Below are 26,099 nucleotides of genomic sequence, written 5' to 3' on the forward strand. Positions count from 1 at the left end.
TACTAAAGAACTTTCGTGGCGACAAAACGCTGCGTGTGACTGTCTGTGACGTTACTGTCTGTCTCGCTGTGTGTGGTCTTGAAAAAACATGCAGTGGTGGCGACTCGTGTGTGTAAACGCTTTTGGCAAAATAAATCATAAATGTGAGAGGGATCGGCCCATCAGCTGAACAAAACGAGATGAAACCACTCCTTAAGTTAACACATGTCCAACCAGAGCACAGCACAAAACTCTCAACGTGTCACGAACGCTTTCAAAAGGACCAGGACGGACATGTTTCCTTTCTCAAACTGTAACAGGGAGGGATCTACTTGAGGTTGAGCTAAAGCAAAAGCTAAGCACCTTCCTAACCAGATTCATGTGATACCTCGCCCTACAAACACTTACAGGATGGACGTTTGTGGCCAATAACCCCACACAAGAGTTTACACAAGCAAGAGCTCTCTAAGACAAGTCCTTGCTGCAAATTGCAAAACTGTTCTTTACAACATGAGTCACAAAAGACTCCTCTAACCATCACAAACCTGACTCCCACCATACCTGCTTGCACCGGGTTGCACTCCGTTTAGCAGATGTGTGGGAATATGCACAAACCATGCTGTGGTGCATCATGCCGTCATGATGACATAAAGAAAACAGGAGGTTGAAGAGGTCTGCATTTGGACTTGCATGGTCTAACAAAGCAGCCTTTAATAGATCTACTGAAAAGACTCCATTCAATGAGAAGCGCTGATAGAGTTCAGGTTAGGGTGAGGAAGTCAGAATTGCCCTTTTTAATAGGTCATGCATTTATGCATGAAGCAGCTCCTTCTTTTTGGGTTTTTTTTTATTTTTATATTGACATCAGAAAAATAACAACTGCAACCTTCTATGGTCTTGAAAATGATAATTCCTGTTCATTCATAATGATCAGGAGAAGTCAGTGTGCATAAGAATGAATGGTTTTGTTCATGATTTACTGGGTAGAGCAGCAAACCACATTTACCGGTTTAACCTGGTTCTGGAAGCCAAAGATCCATCGCAGAACACATTTATTTAAAGTAAGAAGAGTTCTCCTTTAAGTCGGTGGGATAATGAACTCCTCTCCTCCAGCCTGACATGTTTTATTTACAGTATATCTGGGCTAAGGCTGCTCCAGGCAACAAAACGAGAGACCTGCAGAAGACGGTGTGCCTTTCTCTCTCTCTCTCTCTCTTACCATCTTTCTCTTTATCTCTCTCGCTCCCTCTTTCTCCGCCATCTTTGACACAGATGTTCTAATAAACGCTCCTCATTAATCAGCCCTCTCCCTCAATACATCACTCTACCTCTCACAGGGGGCCCGGCGCGTGTGTGTGTGTGAAAGAAACAACACACACACACACACACCTATTCTCTCTCTCTCTCTCCACACTGCTCTGTCACACACACATGCATATGCACTAAGTGAAATCAAGCAGATAACCAGAGCCTCTGCTGCCACTGCGGTGCCAGCAGGAGGGCTGTGCTAGGGCTTGTCAACAGGTAGCATGGCTGTGTGTGTGTGTGTGTGTGTGTGTGTGTGTGTTTGTGCATGAGAGTGAGTGTGTTTGCCTGTGTGTGTGTTTGTGTTTGTGCATGAGCGTGTGTGTGGACCCTTTAAGTGATAGCCATCTGCAGCATAGAGAGCTTATCAGCAAGACCAGGAAGTGGCACTGGGCTACTATCGGTCCCCAACATCTACTCCACTCCCCATCATGGGAGACAGGAAGAGAGTGTGTGTGTGTATATTTGTGTGTGTGTGTGTGTGTGTGTGTGTGTAACAGAATAGCGGTGCAGCAGGCAGGTACTGTGGGCACCCAGCTGCCAGCAGTAGAGTGTGCTGCACACACTGGCAAAGACAAACACACAAAGTACAACCCCTGCAGACAAACACACACACGGCGCGGCTACACAAGTTAACACAGATACACACACACACACACACACACACACACACTTTCCAAGTTAGCCTGATGTCTTGAATCAGCTGGGGAAAAGCGCATCCCATTTGCGACACTGCGCCCTCGTCTCTCGCCAACATCTCACACAGCTCAATTATAGCACATGTTCACCTCGACTGGGATGACCCCCCTTCCATCTAACACACACACACACACACACACACACACACACACACACACACACAGACACACATATACATGCACACGCACACATGCACGCACGTACACTGGCACGTACACTTGCCCCTATGCCTGCCGAGGTGGTGAAGGCCCGCTAAGATGGCATTTTGATGACTATTTGCTGCTACGCAACGCAGCAGCTGGTGCATCAGGGGCCGCCCAGTGAGAGCGAGCGGGGGGTGGGCAAGAAGAAGTGGTGGCAACGGGAGAGAGTGGGGTGAGGTGGTGGTGGTGGTGGTAGTAGGGGGATGGGGGGGGGGTCTCGTTTGTTGCCATAGTTTCTGCGAACACGGGCAAATGGGGGTTTGCTAAGCTCGGTAGCAACCTCGGAGAAAACTAATAATCCTGATTGGCTGATGGAGGAAGTTTAAAATCGGGCGAAGCATCTCCGAGCTGTTGGCTGTTGAATCTCGCTTCATGTGTGTTCCGGTCGGAGTCGGTTCCTCTGACGGAATGACATCGGGCTAAGTGAATACGTTTACTCCCCCTCTGAGAGTTTCCTCATGCCATTTGAAGCCCAAACACACAAAGCGTGACTCACCCCCCCGCTACAAAAGAGTCAAACTAGATGTGTTCGACGAGACCCCCGTACAAAAGCAGCGTTTCACAAAATAACCCCCCCCCCCCCCGCTGCCCTCCCCTCCCCCTCTCTCTTCAGGGCTTCTGTTCAGAGGTGGGCTAATTCTCTTTCACTCACTTTCTCTCATCTGTTGACCTCCCTTTTGGGTCTGGGATTACGCAGAAGAATATCAAGGAAACACTAATCCTTAAAAAGGGGCCAATCTTCTGCTCCCTCCTTCAACGCCCCCTTTTCTCCTCCCACTCATTTCACTTTCGTTCAAGTCAGAAGCCTCGGAGGGTGGGCTGAAAGGAGGCCTGCCTTCTCACCTCAGTGACATCACTGGTCACGGGAGCATGGAGTCTGTGTATCGGGGAGGTGTCAATCGTGACAACCAGTCCACTAAACCAGCTGGTTTAAGGGAGAACAAGCCACCGCTCTACGGGGGGTGGAAGCAGGCCACATGAAACCCCCCCACAGAGGAACAGATGTCAAACAAACACCATCGTGGCAGCCATGTTCGAACAAGGCAGATACAAGAACTTCATCAGGGTACGAGATGACCACACAGCAGGCTTCTCTCTTGAAATAACTTAAAAAGTGGATTTGTCTTTTTGAAATTAGCTGCTTTAAATACACGGCAATAAAATAAATCAATAAAATAATCTCCAGGCAAAATGCACTAAATTCCAAATTAGTTTTAAAGATAAAAGCTTAGATTTGGCTCATGAGGAGGTATGATTTATATCTGGACTTTAAAGTACGTACTGAGTGTTCATACTACGATGAGAAAAATCTGTGGTTTCATTGTTACAGCTACGCATTCTTTAGATTTTTGATTTACTAGCAGAGATGCACCACGACAACGAGGGCCCAAGTGAAGGATGAAACTACACCACGGTGCAAACGGAGGCAAAATGAGGCGTTAGCGGTTCGCAGTGACTGAAGCTACCGGCGATCTCTGCATGACAGTAAATGTAGGACGATTTTAATGTCGTTCAGATCTGAACCGGCTGTTAGAAAAACATACCGAAAGATTTTCTTACTTCTTTCATCCTCGCTGGAAAAGCTTAAACAATCTTCAGTTTTAATCTGAGATGTGTGTGTATTTGAGAAACAGTGCGAGGAGGACTGTGTGTGTGTGCCTGTGTGTTAGATCCTCTGAGCTAGCGCATGCTCTCCTCTGAGCCGTCTTCACATATGGACCGTAAACAGGGTGATTACCAGACCGGGCTGAGCTCCGCCTGAACGCCACCCAGGGACTCTTTACATCATCAGCGCACTGCTCATGCCCGGCTAAACACACAAACACACACGCTGAGAGCAGCACACACACACACACACGCGCACACACGCAGCGCAAATGAGGGTCTCCAGGTGACCATACGGTGGCCTGGGAGGAGAGCTGGCTTCATACTGGAGGAACCTACGCACGGGCATGGATCTAAAACACACACAGGCGGGCAAAGCACAAATAACACTTTAGCATACGCGTCCCGTACGTTGATATGTCTTTCACAAACATACTCCAGCGAATACACACAGAAGTAAGCGTATCTCACTGCAACACACACACACACACACACACCCATGTGGCCCTTGTGAGAGATATACTGCCGTTTCATTCCATTCACTCCAGAGCTGCCTCCATGATATACTGACTGCGCTGCCTGTTAATACAATATATCTACGCTAGAGCTTTCTATTCAACCTCGCACACACACACACACACACACAAAAACACCTGACATGTGAACGTGTGTGTACAGTATGTCCAGCCTGAAATGTTGAGAATTAACTAAATGGGGGGTGGGGTGTGGGGGGGGAGAGAACAAAAACAATCCAGATCGTTCTGGGTTTGGGCCAATGTTTATCTAACAATAACCATACGTTCAACAACACCTCTGCTTTTTGGCTCCCGTTGCATACAAGTGTGTGTGTGTGTGTGTGTGTGTGTGTGTGTGTGTGTGTGTGTGTGTGTGTGTGTGTGTCGGGGGTGGTAAAAGAAACAAAAAAATCATGCGGCAAACAAATGACAATAAGCCATTGATTTGGATTTTCTATGCCGATTCTCTTTCCCACTTGATCAAACTCAGGGCATTTGATAAGTACTGGATAAAAAGACAGTGGTGATGGAGATAGGGGTGTTTGTTCTGTATGGTAGCAAAGGGGGAGGGGGGGGGTTGGGGTTGGGCGTTAATCTTTCTTTTAATTTTTAGTTTTCTTTTTCTAAATAAGCAGACTGGGCTTCAGCACCTGTGATAAGGGACATTCTTTAGCCAGAGAGCTCTGATTCATGTCTTTGAGTAACTCCTTGAGGGCGTTTCTTACTGTAGAGTGGCTCCATTGCTCGGGCGGCAGGTCCTCCAGCTTAGGACAACTGTGGAGAGAGAGAGAGAGAGAGAGAGGGGGGGAGACATGTGGGGAGGGGGGGGGACAGGGAAGATAAGATAAGGGGGAGGAAAAAGGGGGGGAGAGGGGGTGTAGAGGGAAGGGGTGAGGAGAGAGAGCATGAGAAACAATTCAGATGGAGAAGAGACAAAGATAGAAAAGGAGAGCCAGCAGCCCTGATGGTATCTCTAACAGAAATGATAAAATACACAGGCCACAAATTCAGCGACCCAATATCAGAAGCATTTTATCTTGATTGTGAGGGGTTGGACATTCCCCTGAAATATGGAGCAAATGGGTAATAACAGCAATCTTTGAATCTGGGAATACATTTGACCCAAACAAATACAGAGCCATGCAGGGGAAGTTATATCCTGCAGCTTCCTCAACACTTCCTCGTTCAACATCATTGGATTCCATGCGAGGCTTATGGCTCAATCTGGCACAACATCCTGACCCCTTACATGACATAATTAAACGATGTGTGGATTATTTTCATTATCGATTAATAGTGTAGTCCTTGTCGGATAATGTAGAATCATCGCGTGTTATCAGAGCCCAAAATGACGTCTTAAAAATTGCTTGTTTTTGTCCGACCAACAGTTCAAACACAAAAGATTTTCAATGTATGAAGATGTACATTTAAAAAAAAGCAGCAAAATCCCAATTTATAGTTCGTCAAAATTGTCGTTGCATTTTCAATTAATGTCAGCCTAGTGACATTACCCAAGAACTGCCAATATGGGAACGAATAACTTTGATAGCAGAGAAAAGAGACGGAGGTTTAAAAACATGTGTAAAATATATATTGATGAAATGGAACAACCAGAGAGACGGAGCGAGAAGAGACAGAGAGACGAGACCAGAGAGAAAGAGAGCTGAACACACGGGCTCACGCTCCGATTTTTTTTTTCTTCCTGCTGCAAGCGCCCCTCCAAGACAGACAGATTTCATTTGGCGCATCAAGCAGATGCATCTGGAGATTGCTCTGTCTCTCTCTCTCTGTCTCTCTGCCTGCCTCGCTCTCTCTCCCTCCCTCTTTCATATTCTCCCTCTCTCTCTCTCTCTCCTGATTGTTCTGATTAGTTAATTACTTTATACAACACATCTGCTGGATTGATGCATGAATTATACATCAGCTGCATGTGGCGACTATTATTTCGTGTTACTTCTACCTTCCTGGCTCGTTGTGCTCGGCGAAACAATTTAAGGTGTTACTGGCTAGATTTCTGCGGCAGTCGGGGGGGGGGTGGAGGGTTTTGGAAAGGGATGGCGGGGCGGGGACAGGACAAATGCAAAACAATAACAATAGTGACAACAATATGCAAAAGAATCAAAATAGATTTATAGATCACATGGAGATTGAGTTCCACGTCGACTGGTGCTATAGAGTCGTGTGCCGCAGGGATTCAGCTCTACCTGAGAAACACTCAGATTTTTTTGAAAATGGGAAATATATATATTCACATGGTGGGCGTGTGGAGAAGCTATGCTGAGCGTCCAACTTAACTTAACTTAACGTGTGCAGGACATACGGTCGACCTGTTTGGCACGCGTGTGTTGCCGAATCACTTTTTCTTTAAAAAAAACCTGCCTGAACACTTGACCTGACATGGCCAGAGAGATGAGACGCTGAGGGAGGGGTGGTGAGTGCACGAGTGCATGTGAAGCTACGTGCACGTGTCCGTAAATCTGTCAGTTGGTGTGTTGGAAATGAACAGGGGGTGCGGGGGGGGGGCGACGGGAGAGTGGGGTAGAAAAAAAGGATGCGTGCAGCGGTCGGGGCTAACATCTGCTTGCGAGAAAACACACAGCCTCACACACTCGCTAACACACAAACAATGGATTTTCCAGAACACCTTAAACTGCTCCAGCAGCTACAGAGCCTCTGGGGAGAAGGAAGTGAACGAGAGGAGGGTAGGAGGGAAGGAGGGAAGGAGGGAGAGACGGAGAGGAGGTAGTGGAGAAAGACAGCTATCCGTGCATTCAAGGCTAGCATGCCGGAAATAAACACAACCTTCTGTATTCTGGCTGGTGGACGTGTTCACATCAGCAGTCAGTGTGTTTGTGTGTGTGTGTTGTGTGTGTTTATGTGTGTGTGTGTGTGTGTGCGCTTCATTGGTGAAGGTGGGTGGTGGCGATGGCGGTGGGGGGGGGGACACAGAAGGAGAGGGGAGAGAGGAGGAAGAGAGAGGCAGAGCGAGGTAGAAAAAGAGTCGGAACAGCAGCTGGCGCAAGCCTCCACACCAGCGCCACTTTGGTTGTGTGTGTGTGTGTGTTTGTGTTAAAGTGTGTGTGTGTGTGTGTGTGTGTGAGTCCGTGTCTATAAATGCTTGTGTGCTCTCGCTGTGTGTATAAATACGGAGAAGCCTCACTCCTACAGAGTAGCATTTAGCATACAATATGGTGAGTGATGGCACAAGACAGCTAGTGGTGCTGGAGTGTGAGGAGCCCGTTAGTCTCCATCATTATACGCCATGTAGGTTCAGTAGAAACACTGTATATTTGGCTTAAAATAGCCGGGTTTATTTATGGAACTATTTCAGGCGAACAACCGTGTATTCATCTGCTGCAGACTCATTTATAGCCCTGTGTGGTCTCCAGTTGCCCGTTCCATTCATCTGATTCGTTTTTATGAAAAGAGCTAAAGTAGTGCCTCCAAAAAGTGTTTCTATCGTATGTTATTGTGCAACAAATGCCCGCTGACCATTTAAATGTAGAGCAGCTACGGGAGATAAATCTACTAGATCGCTCGTCACAGTATAAGCTGGATTGTTAGCATGGTATCTTTGTTTGAATCGTCAAAATAGGCCCAAATGACTTTCAAATATTTGTTCTTATAAATCACAAAATATCGAGCTATTTGAATTATTTTTTGGGAGCAAAGTGAACTTTTGTAGAATATCCTGTTTCTATTCATTCTTGTGAAAGCGCCGCAAAGGACGAAGAGCGTCTGATTGGTTAAGTTAAAATGAGAAGTTATCTATTCGATGGCTCCTCGTTTCACTCTGGAAACCTAATAAATTGGGTTTCTAGCTGGAGGGAGATTGCCTGAAAGTTTCCTACTTGCTATTGACTATACTCTATGTAATTTCCAGTATATACATATATATATAAAAATGTGATTTCTGTTTAAAAAGTACAAACGTCGGAAAATCAACTAACTTCTCTAGCAAACAGCTGATTGGTCGGTGGTTTGTTTACATGAGGAAACGCTTGCCGTTGGGACACGGTTGGGCCGAGTTGTCTGACATCTTTAGTGTTCATTTCAATAAATGAAAGTCATGTTGCGTGACTCCGGAAATGCGATGCATTCAGGGCAGACAGCTGTGGTAGTGCTGCTTTTCCCCCCCAATCTTAAATACACGTAAATATTCAAATATCAGTTTTGTTTTTTTACTATTCAAATATATATTTGAATCTAGAATATATTTTGACAGCCCTTGATGGTTATATTGACAAACAGATCTCTGTGTTTCTTTCGAACCATTAGACGAGGAATTTTTCAGTATTCAAATGGGTTTTCTCCGCATTTCCAGGGAAAGGTCAGTCTGTTGTGGTGTGTGTGTGTGTGTGTGTGTGTGTGTGTGTGTGTGTGTGTGTGTGTGTGTGTGTGTGTGTGTGTGTGTGTGTGTGAGTAACAGAGCTATTCTCAGTATCAAACATGCAGAGGGTATCATCAGATTGGCAGAAGCCTCTGGGCATACAAGACATGCTACGTGTGTGAGTGTTGGAAAGAAGATTAACGGGTTACACAGCGCTTCAGTGTGTGTTCAAGCAATCCAATACTGGTGTGTGTGTGTGTGTGTGTGTGTGTGCATGTGTGTTTGTGCTTTAGGTTATGACACTGCAATTTTGTGGGCGGGAGGCAGGTAAAAAAAAACAAAAAAACCCCTGTATGAACACCTACACATATTTGGGATTGGTACACATGTGTGCGTTCAAGTGTGTTAGCTTCTAGTAGACACTGTAAAGGGAAACGAGACTGTGTTTGTGTGTGTGTGTGTTTCTTACCTGTGCAGCTGGATCTTAAGCGTGACCACGTGGTAGACGTCCTGCAGCATGTCGGCCACTGTAGCGTCCGGTGCGTCTGTCACGTATGACAGGGGGACGGGGTTCCACTTCCCCACCTGAATCATACCTGGATGACCCACGATGTGAACACACAAGACGAAACGTAAAAAAAGAAGAGAGTACATGAGCACGTAGTTCATTTAAGCATGCTTAACTACAAACAATAACCTTATATTAAAGCGGTAACACTTTGCCGTAAGCACTCTATATATACTTTATTATTTGTCCCTGAAATCACAACAATCGTGTCAGAGTTTCTCCTGATACCACCTTAAATTCAAGTGGCAGCCCACGCCTCCAGGAAGTAAACTTATAGGAGAGGTGGACTAAGATGTGTGTGTGTGTGTGTGTTAGCGGCATTGTGATGGACAGGCTATAATAAAAGAGCATGCTAAGAGGCACCTTGAAACAGCCAGCCACCCTCGGCCTGCTTGTACTCAAGTGCAATTAGCAGACCCTTTTCCTCCACCTGCCCCTCCCGCCCACTGAGTCACTGAGTGTATATAAATATATGCTGTATGAGAGTGTGTGTGTGTGTGCGTGTTACTCTCTTATGTGCACGATACAAGGATGTAAACATTTAAGTGTGTAGGCCTGTGCATTTAGACTTCATACATCTGTGTGGAAATGAGTGTGTGACCCCTGAGAGACCTGAGCATCTCCTGTCTGAGATCAGTGTCAGGAAGTGTTACCGTGGCTTCAGATCTGCTGGCGGAAGGCTATTATGTGTGTGTGTGTGTGTGTGTGTGTGTGTGTGTGTGTGCAGCCTGTGTGTGTGCAGCCTGTGTGTGTATGTGTGTTTGAGTATGTGCATATGTATCAGCATGTCAGAAAAGATAATGAGCATTAAAAAGATAAAACAAGGAGGTGAAAAAAAATAAGAAAAGTGAGAGAAATGAAGAGATGGTGATGTAGACTGAAATGCGTGACATCATAGGTTACCTTTGGCCTGGGCCGCTGAGCTGTGGGAGTAGCCCAGCGACAGCAGGGCCATCTCGATGAGCTGGTTGAAGAGCATGTCCTTGCGCACCAGGACGAACTCGGCGTGCTCCTCCTTGCTGTCGAAATCCATGGGATTCTCGTAGTGCTCGACCACACAGAACACGGGCAGCATGTTGCCTGAGGACACGGAGAACCACGAGTTTAAAAAACGGGGGGGGGGAGGGGTTCACATTTCTTCACGCGCAAACTTTTGACCTTCAGTATTGTGTGCGTTGGGACGAGATTAATATTTAGCGCTGACGATTGAGTTACACTTGAGGTTGAGTGCGGAAGGGTTTTGTGAGTGGTGTGATTAGATTGCTGCTGAGTGGAAGTACCGGACAGAAATGAACTAAAGGATGGGTTTGGACCACAAAGGCATTTTTCCTCTTTTATGGAGCGATTTCTATCAAATCTCTCACCTTTCTGTCTCAATGCCAAACACTCACATCAACGTGGGAAATCAAACACTTCTTGGGTGCACAAAAACCTGTACAATTTCTGAATTTGTTTAGCCTCTTTTCTTTTTTTTTTGTCATGTAATTCCCATGAGTTTTTCCAAAAATGGTTTTCCCCATCTGTAATCCAATTTCAAGACGTGATCTTATCAAGTGCTGGAGGATTTCCTTCCTGCGTTCGCCTTTTCTTCTTCTTGGTTTTAAGACGATGCCGTAATATTACAGAGACGGTGCATTTATGGGATGTGTGAGTTTAATAAGTGATACATCAAAGAGAGAATCATCACCTTTAGCTCAGCGTGAACACCAGCCGCAGAAATATTTCAACCCGTATATCTTCCTTTTTTGGCACAATTAACTGTTTGTTCACTATCGAGGTTCTGCGATCACAGACTCTCCTTCTGCCTGCCAACCAAAAAAAATCATCTTCCCATGATGCACTGCTTCAAAATCCCTGTTCCACCCCTGCGCCCTGAGGTTTGCTAGTCTGTGTCAACAGTGGCTCTGCTGTTAGGTGGAATGAGGAATCCTTGTCCAAAGACTGCTGAATGTTCTGCAAATATCAACCAATATGCCATTTTTATCTTAAAATAACATCCAAGCAATTTAAGTGAGTTTAAGGGAGTGGGGACAGCTTGGAGCTTTTGGAAGTCTCAGTTTGAATGAAACAACAGCGGAGAATCTAAATGCTGGCATAGTATCTGTAGCTTACTGTACGACGTGACTACTACACTGTTTCAGAGTTGCCCTGTTGCCCTACTGCCTCACTTTGTCTCCACTCTACTGTCACCCTGAACACGTTTCCGTACATTTTGTTGTCCTTGCCGATTAAAACCATTCCGCTCTAATATTTTCCGATCCCAGGCATTCCAGAAGATGCACACAGCTCTGGCAAAAAACAATCAATAAGCCGACAGATGCCAGGGAATGTGCTGAAAGAGCTGCTTTTCTCCTCCCCTGATTTTAATAGATAAAGATCTAACAATAAAGACTGCTGTGTAGGTTCATTTGGGGGGGGATCAATACGGGCTTTGTTTCCAGGGAGCCCAGAGAGGGCTGCGGTAAATATTGTTTCGGGCTCGGACACAATGCCCACTGTGAGCCCTCGCCGGAGCGTTCCCTCGGACGCTTTTCGCCCTTTAAAACTAGGGAGGAAACTCGGAGAAAGGGGGGGGGGGGGGAGGTTTGGGAGGAACGGGCGTCGTAGGAGGCCAAGAGAAGCAGAGATGATGAAGGTGAGAAATTAAGCTCTCTCAGCTGGAGGAGCGTCTCGTAGATTAAAGGAGCGAATAAGAGAAACGGCCCATCGGAGGACACTCACACAGACACATTCCAAGAGTTCCTGAGTCCCTCTTGCCCAAAGAAAAACCAAACCAGCCAAACAAACAAACAAACAGAGGAGCCGGAGCTGCCAACTGCTATTACAACCCGGAACCTGCAGGTTTTAAACTCATTTCCAACCCGCTAAGAACAAAACAACAACATAATCATAAAAAAAAAAAAAAAAAAAGCTTCATTTCTTTCTTTTTTGGATAGCTTCGCCGGCCGTGTTTTTCACGAGTTGACACCAGTTTTATTAAAAAGCTATGTCATAATCTCAAAGTAAAGGCTGCCTTTAAACAAGAATGGCTCTTAAAGGACCGAAAACTTTCCCTTAATAAACAAACGTCGGAGCAGGAGGGCCGCAGTCGTGGAGAGGAGCGGTGACACAGCGCTAAACACACGACGCAGGAATAACTCACAGTGCTCCTCTATTAGCTATTGTCTGGGCAAATAAGTGGGAGTGTGTGCAGTGAGTGTGTAAAGTGTGTGTGAGCGCTGAGAGGACCAAAGACACATTGTAAAAAGGTTTAAGAGTTTTGGAGAGCATGCAGAGGGTGGTGGTGGGTGGGAGGTGATGTGTGTGGGAGGGGGGGGGTGCTATTTAAAGTGCATTTAAATAGCTTTTCCTCTATTTACATGGTTTATTCTTCTCGTTCTCATGCACACACAAAGTTCCTAAAACTTTTTCTTGTTTTATAATTAGTTTGTACAGACTAAAAAATATTTTTTTTATAAGCTTTTTACTGTAATGATTAATTTCTTCAGCAATTAATCTGGTGATTATTATCTCAATTAATCAATTTAGTCTATAAAATTGCAGAGAAATGCTCATTACAGTTTCTCATATTCATATTGCTCGTTTTGCTCTCAAGATATTCAGTTTTCTGTCACATAAGACAGAGAAAAACAGAAAATATTCACATTTGAGAAGCAAATGTTTGGTATTTTTGCTTGGAAAATGAGTGGATCAAGTAATCAATTCATCGACTAATCTCAGAATCCAAGCCAAAGTCTTCAAACTGACTGTTCTGTCCAATAAACGGTGCAAAACATATATTTTTTATAAGCTTTTTACTCTAATGATTCATTTCTTCAGCAATTAATCTGGTGATTATTATCTCAATTAATCAATTTAGTCTATAAAAATGCTCATTACAGTTTCTCATATTCATATTGCTCGTTTTGCTCTCAAGATATTCAGTTTTCTGTCACATAAGACAGAGAAAAACAGAAAATATTCACATTTGAGAAGCAAATATTGGTATTTTTGTAAGTAATCAAGTAATCAATTCATCGACTAATCTCAGAATCCAAGCCAAAGTCTTCAAACTGACTGTTCTGTCCAATAAACGGTGCAAAACTCTAAAAATGTGCAATCAGTAAATCTTCACATTTGAGAAGCTGAAAGCAGCAAAGAGTGGACACGACGACTGTTTGTTTCCTCACCTCTCTTGTGGCAGGTCTTCAGCAGGTGTCCGGTGGGTTTGTACGGGACCCCGGCTAGTTTGGCCCCGGTGCTGCCCAGCCTGGCCCGGCCCAGTGGGCTGCCGTTCTGCTCCAGCCGGGGCAGCTTGGCCGGCGGGGCCTTGGCGTCCGCCATGCTGTTGACCAGGTCGGAGTTCTCCTTTCCCAAACACGCCTCGCTGAGATGGTCCATCATTCTCAGCACCTCTGCTCACTATCACCTGGGGAGAGACGCACAGGGAGAAAGACTGTCAGCGGAGATAAATATGTGTGTTTGTATGTGTGTGTGGCAATGAACGCGAAATCCTTTGCGTTGGTGTCACCGACATGTGCAGACGTGATGGGACGTTTTTATAGAGCCTCCCCAAAAAAAAGAAAAAATGCGTTAAGTAATTGAAACCTCTGAGAACAGACCCATTACGGCAATAACTGTCAATTCCCTTCAGTTATGGCGAACTCAGGGGCCGCGGTGACAGTTTTTTTTTTTTTTCCGTGCCGTTTGTAATGTTCCCATTTTTCAACGCATGTATTATGTATGTGCGTCCCACTAGAGATTCCCCGCTTCTTTTCAGTGCAAACACATTCATTTGCTGGGAGATTCCACTTGAATGAATACAGTGCAGTTCAAGGAACAAGGTTCTGCTGCTGCGGTGCACGCTAGAGAGGTGGTTGGTGGGATGGCGGCGGCGAGAGGTGGGGGGGGGTAATTCTGTTTGAGTCACTTCGTGCGGCTTCACATTTGTGACGCATCTCCGAGATGGGAGGCGAAAAAGGCCGCAATGTCACTGTGCTGTAACACACACACACACACACACACTCAGTAACATGATGACTTTACAGGTGTGAACTTTATTTTTAGGTTTTGCAAGTGCAGAGCGATATTCATGCAGGCTTTAAAACTTTTGGATGCATAAGGCAGCTTCGAAACCAACTTTGAAACACACAGTTGCTGACTCATTAAGAAAAAATTGTCAAAAAGTTAAAGGAAAAAGACAAAAAGGTGCAGAAAGATGGCAGCTTTAACCACACGCTTTAATGCACGTGTGTCACACGTTTTCTCACCTCAATAGTGAACTTTTTTAAGATGTAATCGCTGAGGAAAGCAATCACGGTTCTGCATGCAGATGAGCTTTTAATGCTTAAAAACACATTCAACAACATGCAATAAGTGGGGAAAATAAAAATAAAAATGACACAAAAAAAAACAGGAGTAATAGTTTAAAGGAGGACAAGTTGAATGCATAAAAAAAAATCTGCAAAAAAAACCAACCTGGAAGCAGCACTGAGGAGCATAAAACACCTTCTGCAGAAACACCTCCTGCAAGTTTTTTGGGGGGTAGAAAAAAAAAACGACGAAGAAGAAAAAAAAAAAAAAAAAAAAAAAAGAACAAACGTGTTCTCTACGTGCGCGTGACAGCGAACGTTTATATTCAAATTTTTCTTTTAATCAGAGAAATTCAAAAAAAGAAGCGTTCTGCTGGAGGACTGACAGGCGGTGCGGAGCAGCAGCACCACCAGCACCACCCGCCCGGGTCTGTGCGAGAGACGACGGGGTCGAGATGGACCGAGATAGGCGAACATTTGGTAAACGGTTACACTGTGTGTGTGTGTGTGTGTGTGTGTGTGTGTGTGTGTGTGTGTGTGTGTGACCGTTAGTCTTGGTTCCGTCCCCGGGAAAAAAAAAACGGAAAAAAAAAACGGCCAACGTTCGAAACCGTTAGTGAGCGGTTGGCGACTTCTGCGCGACTTCGTGACGCTACATCGGAAAAAAAGGAAGAAGAAGAAGAAGAAGAAAAAATCGCACCGTGCCGCGTCCGCGTCGCGTTGTGCCGCGTTGGACGTAAAGCGAAGCGAAGCGCAGGAGTAGTGTTTAAAAAAGAAGATATAACTGCCGCTGTGTGTGTGTGTGTGTGTGTGCGTGTGTGTGTGTGTGTGTGTGTTGACGGACTAACGGACACTGAGGAGCTCAACGGCGGCTAAGCGAGATGTGACAGGAGGAGGAGGAGGAGGAGGAATAACCGAGGAGACGATGTCAATCGAAACAGCAGGTTCGCCGGAATGAAACAAGAGGAGGAGAGAGAGAGGAGAGGGGGGGGGGGGAGAGAGGGGGGGAGGGGGGGGGGGGGGTCATAAAGTGGGTCTACTTTCTGAACGTCGAGCATGTAGAAAAAAACGGCTGGATGCGCGAAAGAGCTGCCCCGCGATAGAGAGGAGGCGTCCTGACGGAGCTCCTCTGTGTGTCTGTGTCTCTCTACCTCTCTCTCTCTGTGTCTCTCTACCTCTCTCTCTCTATGTCTCTCTACCTCTCTCTCTGTGTGTGTGTGTCAGTGTCTCTCTACCTCTCTCTCTCTCTCTCTGTGTCTATGTCTCTCTACCTCTCTCTCTGTGTGTCTCTCTCTCTCTCTCTGTGTGTGTCTGTGTCTCTCTACCTCTCTCTCTGTGTCTCTCTACCTCTCTCTCTCTGTGTCTCTGTGTCTCTCTACCTCTCTCTCTCTCTGTGTCTCTCTCTCTCTCTCTCTGTGTCTCTCTCTCTCTCTGTGTCTCCCTCTCTCTCTGTCTCTCTCTCTCTCTCTCTCTCTGTGTCTCTCTACCTCTCTCTCTCTCTGTGTCTCTCTCCTCTCTCTCTCTCTCCCTCTCTCTGTGTCTCTGTGTCTCTCTCCTCTGTCTCTCTGTGTCTCTCTCCCTCTCTCTCTCTCTGTCCCCATTAAATTATTAGTTGTATTGACTCATCACTCCTCTCCTCTGCTGCCGCCGTGCTTTCTCTTTCTGCTCATTTCTCATGGTGTGGTGGCAAAGAAAATATATATATAAAAAATATATAATAAATAAATACAATAGGATATATGTGTGTGTGAGAAGAAGAAATAATCCCCTAAAAAATAATAATAATAATTAAAAATAACAAATAAAACAGGATTCCTCCGCATTTCAAGACACAAAATAAAAGTCCTGGCGGAGACAAATAAAAGTGGAGACACACACACACACATAAACACACACACTCACTCACACACACATAAACACACATGAGTACACACACACATAAACACACATGAGTACACACACACACACACATAAACACACATGAGTACACACACACACATAAACACACATGAGTACACTCACACACACACACGTTGGTGTGATTTCCGGCTGTGCGCGCAGGAATTTTTAATCAGCTTGATTAGAGTGAGGCGGTCCTGCATTTATTACCGGGTAGCACACACACACACACAACACACACACATAAACACACACACACACGTTAAATATTGATTTGTTTTTTTATATACTTTTCCCCCAATAAGTAGTTTTTATTTGCTTTTTTTTAGTTTTAAACATTCAGTGATTTGGTTGATAAGGGGGACTATTTGATCTCCAGTCATTTCTGAGATAACATTACATTCATTAATAAATAATAAACATTACAATAAACTAAAGGAAACCCCTAAAAAATACATTTACAGAAAAGCTTTTTATGTGTTTCTCAAACAGAAATAGCTTTTTGATCATATGAACGGTTTGTTTTAAAATAAATGATATGTTTTATCATATACAGTACCAGTCAAAAGTTTGGACACACCTTCTCATTCAACTACTTTGAAGAATCTAAAATATAAAACATATTCTGGTTTGTTGAGCATTTGTTTGTTTACCACATAATTCCATATGTGTTCCTTCATAGTTTGGATGTCTTCAATATTAATCTACAATGTAGAAAAAAATAAAAATAAAGAAAAACCATTGAATGAGAAGGTGTGTCCAAACTTTTGACTGGTACTGTAAGTCATTTTCTTCATTTAGTTAAGAGTTTGTTGGACTTGCTTTCTAATTCCAAATTAATTCATATCAGAAATCACAGATCATAAAGCCTAAAAAGTGTGTAATAGTTTTATATATGACTTCATTTCTTAGCCTATAAGGACTATAATACAAAAATGTAATATTAATACATTTAAATAGGTGTTAATTTATATCCTTAACTATTAAAAGACCACATTATGGTAATAATTTACACTGATAAATATTTATGAGCCTTTCTTCTTCTGCACATGAAAGGTGCACTCAATGACAAGTGGTCTAATATTTAGTTATTGCATTGTAAATATAATAAAATGAACATATTCTGACATAACATAATCATTACACAAAAGAGTGTTTATTTACCTTTATTTGCATATAATATAGGTCAGAGCCTAGTGTTGATGTTTGCTTTAAAATAAGTAGTTTAACCTCTTTATGCTGCAGTTTAATACAATATGAATTATGGCGAGATGTCCTAACACTTCAACCATTAACACCAAGTTCTTGTCGGTAAACAATAAATGCAAAGATGGAGATGGCAGACATTTCCCATCCCACAAACTTCACCTTCATTATGTCAAACCGGATTATACCAAAATATTGTTGTGTCAACAAAACCCAAAGCTGTCAAAGTGGAGGACGAGGTAAAAAAACTAAATAATTAAGGAAAGAAGAGATGTTTACCAACACCATCTCTGCAAACAAAGGTTTTCTCAAGCTGACGTCTGAGCTATCGTCAGTATTTCGGGGTCATTTTCGTGAACCCTTCACTGCTGGCGGGGTTCGTTGCCTTTGAGCAAACTGCAAAAATATCAGACAAAGGTAATCCCTGTTGATATTGTCAATAAAAGGACCTGACATGCTGTTTGTGCTTAACCTTCAGGTGGCCTAATAATAACTGTTTCTATATGACTTTATCTGCAACGTACACACACACACATGTGACAATAGAGGCACTGATGCTGAGGTGTAGATGGGTTTCCATTTATAGGTTTTGTGAAGAGCATAAGAGGTGAGTGTGTGAGGCAAAGTTCATTGCGGAGACCATGGAGGAAATGTTTTTTTTCTTTTTTACAAGTTCTTGAAATGCAACGATATATAAATAGTACGCAGGACGAAAAGCAAAGACACGCAATATGAAATAAATGTTCAATAATCACATTACCACTGTGCCACACATCTTTGAGGTATCTCACCAGCCATGTGGGCCCGATGTGACCTCCCCCCCCCGGACTCATCTGTCCGACATCCACATCAAACAGAAAACAAACAGATGCGTCTGTCCAGGTTGTGTAAGAACAAAAACAGGAAACCAACAGAAAACAGGAAGTGTGCGCGCCGTCAAACGACAGCGCTAGAGGGGTTGTCGAGCCGGAAGGTCAGGCGTGAAATGTGAAATGCAACATAACACTTCTTACTATTAAATCTTTTCTGTGTGTGTGTGTTTAGTGTGTGTGAGAGCTCAAATACAGTGTCGGTTCATCTTCACACGAACAATGCAACACCACAGACGTGGGCGCTTCAGCAAAACCGCCGTCATGTGACGCCGACAGTTGCAGAAAACGCCACGGAACGACTGTTTAGAGAAAATCATTCAGGTTTACGGGAGACGCTGAAGGGCCCCCTTTTTTTTTTAAAGAAAACACACCGCTGAAACTGGAACAGATCAAAGAGCCAATCACAGGAAGAAGAGGCGATCGGATTGATGCATCAGCGCGTCGTAGAAAACTACGCCGTTACTTCAACCGCTGCAGTTGTGACACCGACCCATGTGAGGTCAACAGTTTGTATTTCAAACAAACATTTGGGGTCCAAAAAAAAAAAAAAAAAAGAAGCTGCTTTTAACGGAAAAATACAATGTGAAACTCACCTCTCGGACCTGAGATGGAACAACGTCTTGCGATATTGACGCCTTGTCACTGCGAGGTGTTTTTGAGGGGGCGGCTGCATTCTGAAAAAGGGTCCGAGGTCTGTGGGTTGTGTTTCTTTTGTTGGGTTTTTTTTTAATATATATATATATAACAGGAAATGTAGTTGAAACTATAAGACCCCTCGACACGTTTCAGTTCACAAGGCTGCTGCACAGATTCAGTGATCAATTCTTATCTTAACCATTGTCGGGGTTTCAGCGAGCTGCCAGCGCTGTGTACTAAACACAGCTGCGGTGTGCCGTGTGGTTAAATGGCTCTGCTATGTGTGCGAATAAAAAGGACCCCGACTGTGGAGTAATTACTGTATTTCTTTCCGACGCCAGAGATATCATTCAGCTTCTGAAATATGTGACAATAATTCCCAAACAAAGTCACCGAAGACATGAAAGTAAAAGTCAAGGAATGAATCAGGTTGAAGTCGCAGTTTAACTTCAGCTCTTTGCTTCATGATAGGTGAATTAAAAACTCCTTTTTTATATCGTTTTTTTGGTTTTGAAATATTGAATATCATGATATTTTGTGGCTGAATAGAAGGTGCAGCATCTTAGACGGGGCTGTTCAGGTTCACTGTGATATGTAGTAACATGAATCACACAGACATGCTGCAGCCACCCCCTCCACACACACACACACACACACTCTCACAACCCACAGACACCCAAACCTCCTCAGCAGATCACTTTGCATCACCTGCACGGCGTCGCTGCACAGCCTCCTGCATGTTGACATGTTTTGCATGATGCAGCTCCCGTTTCTATCTGGGTTTTTTTTTTTTACGTGTGTGTGTGTGTGTGTTTTTGGCCGCAGATAGCAGCGTTCGGTAAAAAAAAACAAAAAAACACACAGGAGCGACGGTGAAAGCAAGCCATTGTCGGCAAATGCTCTTTTCTATCTGGCATGACGCAAGCAGCCGCAGTCATTTCCACTGTGATTGTCGGGCACCATCAGAGAGCATCGATAACCCCTGCCAGGCCTTGGCACCGCCAACAGGTGCCGGCACTGCCAGATAGGTTGGCACCGACGTGGCTGCGAAAAACCCTCTGACATCCAGAAGGGCACAGATTTGCACTGAATGCACCACTGAATCAACACTGCTGATTATCAATTAACATATACCGTTTTGTATCGCAACAGAAAAGAGAGGAAAAAATGCCTCTTTTTTATTTAAACACAGAAAGCCTGTTTAAAAATACTAGCTGTGTGCCGTCATAATCACGCGCTGAATGCAGATTTAGCTCCGTTCAAGGTGGGTTGTTTTTTTTCACAAGCCCGTGTGGCTTTGTGTCGGGTGAGATATACGGAGCGTAATTGTTCGGGCAAGAATTTTGTGCCTGTTGGCTACATTTGTGCAGGAAACATGAAGAAAAAAAGAAAAAAAACGACACGAGGAACATGACAGACTGGATGCTAAATCGCAACAAAAGACACCTCATATTTAAATGTCAGGAGTCAGAGCATCACACCGCAGATAGATTTCACCTCCACTGTGTGTACTACCACAGGTACTGTGTGTTTACACCATAACATACTTATCAAAGCTTTCACATCTGGCCTTCTGCTTTTTAAAACCACATGTTTATGTCTCAGGAGGAATTAAACATTACGTCTCTTTCTTTAAAACGGACACCGATAATCAAAACACAAAAGGAAGGAGGAAAAATGAATGATAAAATGTGTTGTTGTTGGCTCGACACGGAGGAGGAATCTTTATGTGGTGTGTCAGGCGAAGCCGGCGCCGTCGTTTACTGTACGTAGGTGTGATGTCTTCATGCTCGCCACTTGTGATGCTTCTAATGGGCATTAATAGGATTATTTGGATTACTAATACAAATTAGTCTGCGCATCCAGTCTGGGCAGGGGGGGGGTTAAGCGCTGTCAACGGTTTCGACTTTGAGCTCTTTTCTGCGAGTGTCTCCCACAATGAAAACACACACACACACACATGCACACTCATGTAAGCATAATAGTATTATTAGAGGCTGCAAAAGGATTTAATAATGTGTCTGGGAACGTGTCAAAACACGCCGGCATCAGTGTGGGTGCGCAGAAGAACCTCGGTGAGACGCGAGGATGACATGAGCGGGGGAAGTGTACAGTAGATGCCGTGCAAAAAACCAACAAGCGGTTAAATGAGTGGTGAAAGAGACAAAAATCAATCTGTTGTCTTAACAAAAGCAGCGAGTTGACGATTGCCGTTTCTTTATTCTTTTCGTTATGACTGAATTGACACCAATAGGAAGCTTTTTGCCTTTGGTTCCGTTGGCATTTAGTAGGTCACTTTGTGGTGTAATGAGTTTCAAAATGTGTAACAGACTCCAGAATAAAACCAGCACACGGTCCACTGAAACCAAATCCTTTTGTTTTCCACATAAAAACAATCAAATCTGAGAATTTCTTAAAGCCCAATGCGTCACCGCTTCGTCCCCTGAAGTCTCACTTTGCTCATTGTCTTCTCAGAAACGCAATAATAACCAGCCTCCTGTTAAACGACTGATCTTTCCCCATGCACAACTGTTGCGCTGAGCTCCGCTGCTCCGTGGAGTTGAGGGTCGGGGCGGTTTATTAACGCTCCCGTCGCCAAACATCTGAGGACCATGAGAGATTGCTTAATCAGTCGTTACGAGGTAAGCACACAGATAGACTAAATATTCCGCCGCGAACACATCCTCCGAATCAAATTACTTTCCTGTTTTCCATTAGCCTCTCGTACAGCTAGTGTGGCTTTCAATTACTGGCGAAATAAGGTGATTTCTGCTTTTCTCATATGTCCGTGCCTCGGTGTGGGAGGAGGGGAGGAGGAGGGTGGAGAACAAGGAGAGAGGGGGGGGGATGTAATGAACTGAGTGTCGACTCCTAAGTGCTTAATTGTTTTATAATCACATGAAGTCGACAGAAATAGAAAGCGGAGCGACTGGTCTCTCCACCTTTAGGTCTGCTGACTGGAAGGCCTTCACGCCAGTCGGGCCTTAAAAGCGTCTCTGCGACGCCGCGGAGGATGATTTTTTTTTTTTTTGTGTTGTTTTTTTTTCTTCTTCTTCCGCTCTCACATCGCAACTCTCCGCTCTCGACACCCACCCCTGACGATGTGTGGTGTGCACTGTACACAACGCGACTCCCACGCAGACACACATGTGCATCCGCTCAGAGGAGGTCGTGGAACAAGGCCTCCGAGAAGCCTCAGTGAAGTCTTCCTCACTGGAATATAGATTCAAAACTGCATCACTCGCCTTTTTTTTATCACCCCCCTCCCTCCCTCTCTCTCTGCTCTCTCTCTCTTTATCAAATTATGAAACCAATCAGTCACAGAACAATCAACGGGCAACACAAGCTGTCACTGCTCGACCGGACTCCAAATCATCGCATGACAAGAATAACTAAACTCTGATTTCTACCTCGTGGACCGCAACAAATAACCAGCTGACAAGAGTTGGAAATACAGGGATGTTTTGTGTTTATGTGTGTGTGTGTGGGATAGAGAAAGACATACTGAAGGTGTATCCGTGGCGAGGAGAGGCGGAGGTGAGAAAGGTCGCCCCGTCCGGCTCGCTGAAGGGCACGGTGGCCCCGGGCCTTGTGGGGAGTTCTCCGAAGTGTTAAGAAGAAAGCAAGGCAGGTGACGGGGACGGTGTTACTCGCCTCGGTGTGGGAGAGAAGTGGAGCTAGCGCTGAGATGAAAGGAGTGATGGGATGCGAGTACGCTGAGGGGGGGGGGGGGGGAACGGGCTCTTAATATGGAGGCTTAGGCAGAAGTCTTGAATGAGAGGTGCAGACTTAAGGATGTGGCTCTTTATCTCCATATTTTTTCTTTGCATATTTAATCCCTTGTCAAAGGATGCATCGTCCATCCTCTGACGAACAAAACAGTTGATAAGTGTGTGTGTGTGTGTGTGTGTGTGTGTGTGTGTGTGTGTGTGTGTGTGAGACAGACAGAGAATACAGTATCTGTTGAAATTGTTTCATTGGAGTATGTGGGTGGGTATTAACAACCTGATCTTAGCGGGATGCGCTTTCCTCTAAATCGCTCTCTTTTTTTTTTTTTTTTTTTGTCTCGCCGAACAAAGGATTCAGAAAAAAACCTACACAGATTAGATAAAGACAAGCATCGGAATAAAACACAATGTGGGTTTTTTTGTTGTTGTTGTTGTTGTTTTTTTTTTTATCCAAACATAAGATGAGACGTGTAATAATGTGATTTGAAATCGTGAAAAACTTAAATGTATGTGCGTTCTTAAATTGTATTTGCCATGGTAGCATGAAGCGCGATAAATAACGAGGAAAAAAAAATCAAACATAGAAGGGATGTCATTTTGTATATAAAAAAAAAAAACCATGACAAAACCGACATGACGGACTTTGCTTCTTTTTTTTTTTTTTTTATCTCCCGGGGAGGACACGCCAACGGGGCTGATTGTCAGGACCCAAAAACAATGTGACGCTTTTATCGCTAAGCCAAGGAATCTGGATCAACAGTATGCAAAACATATGCCAGAATAAATGCAGTCAAACATGCTGGGACAACATTACTCACCCCCCTCCTCCTCCTCCTCCTTCATCTTTTTTCATTTTTATAAAGAACTTTCCAGATAATGACAAAATGAGCTGTAACTCCCAAATCACACACACAGCACTCACCCAGGGTGGTATGTCTGTAACTGTGGAGGAGGAGGAGGGAGGGAGGGTGGTGGGGGGTTCTTACATTTCTTTTAGCCCTGGAATGCAGCCGTCCTTATTAACACACCAACCATTTCTTTTTTTTTTTTTTTTTTTCCAAACCAGTTGAAACATGTCACCCCCCCCCCCCAAAAAAAAACAGAAAAAGAAACGCTGGGAATCATTGTTATCTCTCTCCTCTATTAGCAATCATAACAGAGCCGCTTCATACGGAGGAGAGGTGGGCGGTTGGCGGAGGGGCGGAATCCCCGAAGAGCCACACATTAAAAAACGAGACAGGCCTCTTATTTACTGGCGACAGTCTAATAAATACATTTGCTGGCGGCTAAACAGGTATTTACTCTGCTCCCTACCACAGGTATAATTTCACTGTTTGCTGAGCTGTTATTTTGCTACAGAGATAATTATCGAGGTGGTGGAGAAAGACGATTAATGGTTTTAGCCGAGATATCAGTCTCAGCAGAGTGAGGCGCAGCCCCGGCTCTAAAGTCCCAGCAAACACCTCAGCAGCAAAGTGGGTTTTGTTTTTTTAATAAACTGCATCTTTGGCTGCAGGGAATTCAAAAAGCGGTTCGTTACAAACAAATACAGGTTACATTTTACATTTTTTTACACTTTCCCTGCACAGTTTTCTTTTCCTGCAAGCAAAAAAAAAAACTGATGATTCTGGTTAATAATTCAATTCTAAATGGAAGAGACGGAGCTTTCTTCATATCGTGTCAGAGCGGACAGCGCAGCAAAAACAACACAAGGCATCACGACCTCGCAGCTCTCCGATGTGCACGCTAATTGGTCTCTCGGGGTCAAGGGGCAAACTTTGTCGTCCTGCTCATCAGCGTCTCGTTAACCTGCGAGCGAGCGACGTGTTTTACTCGTCTAAACTAAAGGGGTGAAAGGTTTTCTGCTGGCCACACACACATACACCGAACTAACCGCCCGTCATGTAATACGGTTTACACACCGCCGACCTGACAACCTGAAGAGACAATTAAATGAGGTCGTGGTGCAAAGTGCAGTGTCGCTCGGATTGTCAAGAAGGGAAAGACGCCGAGAAATCCCTCGCTGTTTGTGACCCTTTGAGAGGTGATTTCCTGCTACTACACTACTACAGTACAGTAAATGCAAGCGTGCAGTAGTTTCGATTAGTTGTAATGAAAACAAAACTAAGCTCTGAATGGGGGGGAGGGCGTGAAAAAAAAAAAAGATCGTAATGCGACAACCTGTTATAGTTATAAGAAGAAAGGTAGAGAGGTTGGAAACGTTCGGTGTTTTCCCCGAGATCTCTTCCTGATGGTTATTGTATAAGAAGCGTGAACGCGACATTCTAAAGGAATTAATTACACACTAATAAGCTGCGACAGATGTTTGGGCTTTTCTGCTGGATGTGCGTGTGTGTGTGTGTGTGTGTGTGTGTGTGTGTATGCGTGTGTGCGTGACCCGGCACACAAACGCTGATTCTTATCAGCTGCCAAACAAGTTTACGTGGAGAGATTTGTATGCCAAACAGACTGACAGTGTATCAGTAATGGAGCTTCTTTTTTTTAATTTTTTTTTTTTATATGCCACTTTTAAACAACCACAAACTGATAAGAAAGAAAGGGAAGGAAAAAAAAAAAAAGTGGTTCTAATGAAGAGTAAAAGCGAGAAGTGTTTCTTTCGACGCTCTCGAGCTGCCGTTGAGGCTTTCGTCTTTTGTCTGAGGACTTTGTTTTACAAGAAGTGATACATGGCAGCCCGAGACAGGAAAAGGCTGTGTGTCATTGCTGACCAGATAAGCCGCAGCACCTTGAACTGCCACAGATCTGCAAAGATTAAAAGGAAGAAAAGAAAAGTTGTTCTTCCATAACCTGTTTTGTTTTTCCCCCCACCAATGCAGAGGTGCCATGCTTGACCTCGAAGTTGCACGCGAGTCACACAACCAGATGACACTGAAGATTATTTGGGCGATAAAGTCCCTTTAAACATCTCACCAAGTTTCTTTGTTAATGCTTCCTTTCTACTACTGATTTAAATGCAATTTTTTCATGCACTTTATGATCATTTTACCACGGAGCATCATGGCTAAATTAGCAAATATAATCTTCCCTGACAGACTTAAACGAACAATACAAACTGGTCTATGTTAGACGGGCGTGTGTAAATATATATATATACAAATATATATATATATTTATGTGTAATTATCAGAGAGACTGGCCACGCTAGTGAGTGAAATGTCAGCTATTTCTAAAGGAGCAGAGAGTGATGCCTTTTAAAAAACCTGTAAACCACAGAGCATCAGTGCCCACGCAGTTTTAAGATG

The 26,099-nt window shown here is 44.2% G+C and overlaps 1 protein-coding gene across 1 annotated transcript in view; it reads right to left on the minus strand.

Moving 5' to 3' along the window:
- LOC129109146 (DNA-binding protein SATB1) overlaps positions 1-26,099 on the minus strand; it is a 61,399-nt gene that overhangs the window by 34,152 nt on the left and 1,148 nt on the right. The window contains exons 2-5 of the mRNA XM_054621136.1: positions 13,374-13,612; positions 10,108-10,284; positions 9,106-9,232; positions 4,957-5,080 (exon numbers count right to left, since the gene is read on the minus strand). Of these exons, the coding sequence (XP_054477111.1) occupies positions 4,957-5,080; positions 9,106-9,232; positions 10,108-10,284; positions 13,374-13,587 (642 nt within the window). The 5' untranslated portion in view covers positions 13,588-13,612. The remainder of the gene's footprint in view (positions 1-4,956; positions 5,081-9,105; positions 9,233-10,107; positions 10,285-13,373; positions 13,613-26,099) is intronic.

Source organism: Anoplopoma fimbria, chromosome 20 (assembly GCF_027596085.1).
Source record: "Anoplopoma fimbria isolate UVic2021 breed Golden Eagle Sablefish chromosome 20, Afim_UVic_2022, whole genome shotgun sequence".
Classification (NCBI taxonomy): domain Eukaryota; kingdom Metazoa; phylum Chordata; class Actinopteri; order Perciformes; family Anoplopomatidae; genus Anoplopoma; species Anoplopoma fimbria.